Source organism: Vespa velutina, chromosome 5 (assembly GCF_912470025.1).
Source record: "Vespa velutina chromosome 5, iVesVel2.1, whole genome shotgun sequence".
Lineage (NCBI taxonomy): Eukaryota > Metazoa > Arthropoda > Insecta > Hymenoptera > Vespidae > Vespa > Vespa velutina.
The window spans coordinates 8,505,567-8,511,211 of NC_062192.1; the positions used below are offsets into that span (position 1 = coordinate 8,505,567).

General features: G+C 34.7%; 1 protein-coding gene across 2 annotated transcripts in view; it reads left to right on the top strand.

Moving 5' to 3' along the window:
* Positions 1-4,405, top strand: part of LOC124949235 (muscle segmentation homeobox-like) — a 10,266-nt gene extending 5,861 nt beyond the window's left edge. For both annotated transcript variants that reach the window (XM_047493991.1, XM_047493990.1), the window contains 2 exons: positions 2,087-2,268; positions 4,000-4,405. In XM_047493991.1, the coding sequence (XP_047349947.1) occupies positions 2,087-2,268; positions 4,000-4,218 (401 nt within the window). In that variant the 3' untranslated portion in view covers positions 4,219-4,405. The remainder of the gene's footprint in view (positions 1-2,086; positions 2,269-3,999) is intronic.
* Positions 4,406-5,645: the final 1,240 nt, after the last annotated feature.

Genomic DNA, 5,645 nt, shown 5'->3' on the forward strand with positions numbered 1-5,645 from the left:
CATATTTATGCCTTACTAAATAGCATGCTGACGGAACGATTAAGTAGCGGGCTCGTACGCGCGGACAGAAACGCGTTTGTCTCTTGCCGATTTTGCAACGTTCTTCTGCCGAGTAATTTATCGGGAATGGTGGTTGACGGAGCACCGCGCGTTTACTTTCTTACTTACTTGGCGTATCTTACAAGTAAGTAAATACTTACTTATTTATTTACCATTGCCATTCGATCGTGATCCAATGGTAGAAAACTGATTTTCTTTCAATTTTTTTACTTACTTATCCATTCGTAAGTATCAATTTCATATAATAGAAACAACAAAGTTTAAGTACATGCATACATACTTAAAATACATCACATAGACATTTACTAACGTAGGAGTATATAAAATAAAATGATTGTAATTTTTTTAAGAAGTACAAAAATTCTCATGATTTAAGAAAAAAAAAAAAAATTAAAATTTGTATCCCTTTGGTTTTATTTGTCAATTAAACGATATAATAGTAAATGCGTTCAATCATTTTCTCACGATTAACGATCGAGGTATAGTACGTAGTTCGTCGTTTTTATCAGGATTGAATAAGAATAGAGAAAAAGATATATATATAAAAAAAAAAAAAAACACAAAAAAATAAAAAGAAGAAAGAGTACAAAAAGGGACAGGTAAAGAAAAGGGAACGAAAGAAGGACGTGGATAGGGCGGAGGTTGAGAAATGGGCGGGAGGGGGCCCCCGTTGTTATTGTTGCAACTAATAATTTCGTGTAGATTGGAAAAACAGTTTTTGTTGTTGTTCGTTCATCCGGCGAAAGAAAAGACAGCGTGTAAGCGAAAGCTAAGGGTGTTTGAAAGAAGAATAAAAAGGAAAAAATAAGTAAGTAAGTAAGTAAGTAAGTAAGAAGAAGAAGAAGAAGAAGAAAAACTTTAGGCCTTATAAACAGAAACAATACGGATCCGTGGTATAAACTGGGGGCCGGAATTTTGCGGTCGATCGACAAAAACGTAATGAGGCCAGTTTGCGGCGCGGTCCCGACGGAAAAATTATGAATCGACTTATCCGAAGAAACACGTAGAGAGGAAGAAACACTTTGGCCTGATACTTGTATTTTAAAAGAAAAATAATAGTCTACGGGCGCGTTTCCCTTCTTTTAAAATCTTTCTCTTCCGAAAGCAAAAACAGGACATTGCGGTCGGGGTCTCTCTTTCCAACTCGTCTCTCACCTACGGCGTGCCCAGGAACACACCTTCGAACTCGTTCCAAGTTACGTTTCTAAGACCGAACAACCTGTTGTTCTATGTTCCCCTATCCTAATGTTCTTGTTCTATGTTTCCCTTGATTGAGCTAATTGTGTCCCTTATTGTTTTCTAATCTTTTAAGTTGTAACAACACGTGTTGTTATCGAATAAAATTTCTATCATTGCTCTTTTTCTCCTGGTTTTTTTTTTCTTTTTTGAAGAATTTGGCGAATGTTGGAAGGGGAAATATCTTCTTCTTTTCTTCCTTTCTGCTTTCACCCTTTTCGATTTTTATTCTGCGACTAGTTAATTGGAAATATTTCTTTTATTTATCCGGGTAACTGTATGCACGTTACGGAGTCGTTTCGGAAAATCGATGTTACTTTTGTAAATTTTTTTTTTCTTTTTTTTTTTTTTTTTTTCTATACTTTTTTCATCGGTCAGAAGACAAAATTATTTTGATTATTTTTGTTTATTGGTGTGCTGTTAGTTTTTACTTGTTTTTTTACTTTTTTTTTTTTATCGTAAATATGATTACGACATCCTGCGGTATTCCCTATCTTCGTAGATTACACTATAGGCCATTTTAGAACAACTTAAAGAATACGAAAATTTTTAAGTTACATTCAGACTAGTACGATAATGAGATATTAAATTTGAACTGAAAAAGTATCTATATAATGAGCTGTAATTTCAATTTATTATAATTTTTTTATTTTTGTTTCTTTTCTTTTTTTTTCTTTTTTGTTCTTTTTATGTAGTATAAACCAGATACCACATATACGAAAGATTTCTGACCAGGAGATATTGTTTTCATTCATTCTATTTTTTTTTTTTTTTCGTTTCTCTTTTCTAGAAAATGGAGAACCCGCCAAGATCAAATGCAACCTCAGGAAACACAAGCCCAACCGGAAGCCGAGGACACCGTTCACGACGCAACAGTTGCTAGCTCTAGAGAAGAAGTTTCGTGAGAGGCAGTATCTCAGTGTTGCCGAACGAGCTGAGTTCTCGTCATCTCTCCATCTAACAGAAACTCAGGTTAGTAGTAAATAAGTGAGTGAGTAAGTAAGTAAGTCCCTTTCCCAGAACTTCGAGTTTCATAGTCTCGGAGTTAATTATCTTGGCATTTCGTCAAGCGAGACACGTTTCTGTCTTTCTATTAATACATTCTCTTCTTCTACATTAGCATAGCAGTTTTGAATAATTTTCTGTAACATTTGTTCGTTCGATTTAAATACTTGACAACTGCCAACGGAGAGACTCGACGAATAGATAGATTAAAAAAAAAGCAAAAGAAAAAGAAAGAAACAGAATAATCCAAATTAAAATAATTTGTTGATTGACAGGAATAAAGAATAAAAAAAAGACAGACAGACAGAGAGAGAGAGAGAGAGAGAGAGAGAGAGAGAGACAACAAAAAATTATTTATATTCATTTCAATATTTCTTTCAGCATTACAATAATTATTTTTTTCTCTTCTATTCCATCGATCAACCTGAAGATGGATAATTCTTTGTATTGTTTAATTTTTCACAAGTATATTTCCTCCATTATACATATCCATATATCCGTTACTTATATTAGACGTGCAACAATTAAATGCATGTAAAAGGTATAACTATATTTATGTCAATGCAACGATATGACGAAACAAAAAAAGGAAATAAAAGAAAGAGGAAGTACATACATACATACATACACATATAGCACGTAGAGAAAGAAGAGAAGTAAGACGAGAGGAGTACGAGAAGAAGGGAGTGAGGATGAGGGGGAGGGAGAAGGAAACATTAGACAGTAAATGTTATTAATATCGCTACAAATTGGCTGAAGCACGTTTTTCGCGATGACCGTAACAATTATCTCTTGGCCGAAGCTTAAGAATTCTCTCTTTCTCTCTCTCTCTCTCTCGTTTACTCTCTCCCCTATATCTTCTTTCCTCTTCACATACCTAACAAATATTTTTTTCTTATTGAGAACGTTCGTCTTTATTTATTATAGCAATCGTTTTCGTCATTATAGATGCGATAATTAGCGATGCCCTCATACCGATTGAACAAAACAATCTTGGATTATTATTTTTAAATGTTCTCTCTCCTTCTCTCTCCCTCCTTTCTCCCTCTTAGCCCCCTTTCCCTCGTAAAATCCACCTTCAATAGTAGCTTGAAATTTAATACGTACGAGTACGAGGACGTTTTCGTATCCGCTTAACGAACCGACGTGATAATTATCTCGAAAGATTATCTCTCAAGATAATTAGATCGCGGTGAGAGCTCATGCTCGATCTTCTCGATCTCCTCTCTCTCTTTCCTCTCTTTCTCTCTCTCTCTCTCTCTCTTTCTCTCTCTCTCTTTCTCTCTCTGTATTCCCTTTCAGAAATTTAACGATCGAAATCGTCGATCTGATCGTTTTACGTGCCGCCTAATTCGAGGAATAAATTTCACTTTATCTTTTCTATAATCACTGATGTACGACGTTCGTTTATAGTTATATCATAGAAAAATTCCGCTATAATTAATTATTGTCGAATAATAATTGATTTTGATGTATGTAAATAGCAACAGATATAAAAAAAAAAAAAAGGAGTGACGAAAAACTTTTTCCCAATCTTCTAACAATTTCTCCGTTCTGTGCATAAAATTTGTCTTTTTCTTTTTCTTTTCCCTTTTTTCTTTTTTTTTTTTTTTTTCTTTGTTCTCGTAGTCGTAGAACGAAGCGCTATATTTTTAGTAATTTTTTTCCTCGGGGGTGCTTTTCTTTTTCTCGTTTCAGGTGAAAATCTGGTTTCAAAATCGACGGGCGAAAGCGAAACGTTTGCAGGAGGCGGAAATCGAGAAGTTGCGAATGTCCGCCGTAAGGCAACACCACACGGCACTTTACGGATCGCATCCGGGACTCCTAACGCCTGCCGGACTCTATCCCATGGGAATGCTATCTCATCCTGGATTGACGCCCCACCATACGATATCTCAACATCCTTCGAGAGAATGAAGGCAACGTCTTAGAAATCTAGGATTCTAAACTTATCGTTCTTATCTTACGAGTAAGGACGTTAAACGAGTATTCTTCACTTCGAATTATCTCGAGGAGGAAGAAGAAGAAGAAGCTGCAAGAGATCGGCAATCGATTTCAATTCTTTTGTTCGAATCGGGAAGATAAGCTGTGTGTGAGTTGTGGAGGTGGGGGGGGGGGAGGGAGGGAGGGAGGGAGGGAGACAAAAAAGAAAAGAAAAAGAAAAGGGAGAGAAAGAAAGAAAGAAAGAAAGATTTTTTCTCAAAGTCCGACAATAACGAATTGATCGACTTTCTTTTTCCTTTTCTTTTTTCCTTTTTTCTCACCATTTTCTTCTTCTTTTTTTTTTTTTTTCTTTTCTTCGTTCTCTCCATTATTAAAAGAACGACAAGAAAAAAAAATGGAACAATCGTTGACCAGGAATAATAATAAAAATAACGAAGAATCTCGACTTCGTTTTGCACTTGTGCCAAGTTGTTTCTATCGTTTAAATTAAACCTAACGATACGTGAACAACAATGATAAATAAATGTTTGTAAATAAATTGTAAATATTTATCATCATCGACGACGAAACAATGATATGATATGGACTTACTGTAAATAAAATGTTCGTGCTTGCGTGCGAGAATGAAATTAATTCGAGTCTGTGCGATTCGTCGATAAGATATTATCATATAGATCCGATTGATCCTCGCGATTCTTGACTGATCGCGATTGTGCGCGATTTTTTTTTGTTTGTTCTTTTTTTTTTTTTTTGTTTCTTTTCCACATTTTCTTTTTACAATTTTGTACAAATATATAAGAATATCGCGAGGACAGACGGTAGGAAGGGAATGGAAAAAGAGTAGAGAAGAATTCTATTTAATAAAAATCCTAATATCTAAGTAATACAAATAATCTTCTTTTAATATATGTATACGTACATACATATATACCTATCCCAGATACAATAACCGTAAATACAAAAAAGTCCTAAAAAGGAAATAATCATCAAACGAATTTCAAGCATTCGGACACCTTAACGAACACTGATATACACAAATTCCAATCCCACTCCCATCTATCCCCCTCTCCCTCCCCACTCAGACTCTAACCGTATAATAAGAATTCTCGATCTGTACAAACCGACAACAGGAATTCAAACGTTCAAGAAGAAGAATCCCAAGGATGCGAATCGAATCCTCATCGATAATTAAAATCTAAGTGTTTCTCGGCAACTTGACAAGTGTTTCGGGGGATCTGAAGGAAAAAAAAAAAAAAGAGAAGAAAGAAAGATACACAAAAAAAAAAAAAAAAAAAAAAAAAAAAAAAGAGAAAAAATCTCTTTGACGACGAGAGGAAAAAATGTGACACGAATCCATCGACGTTTTAAAAAACACAAAAAAAAAAAAAAAAAATAAAAAT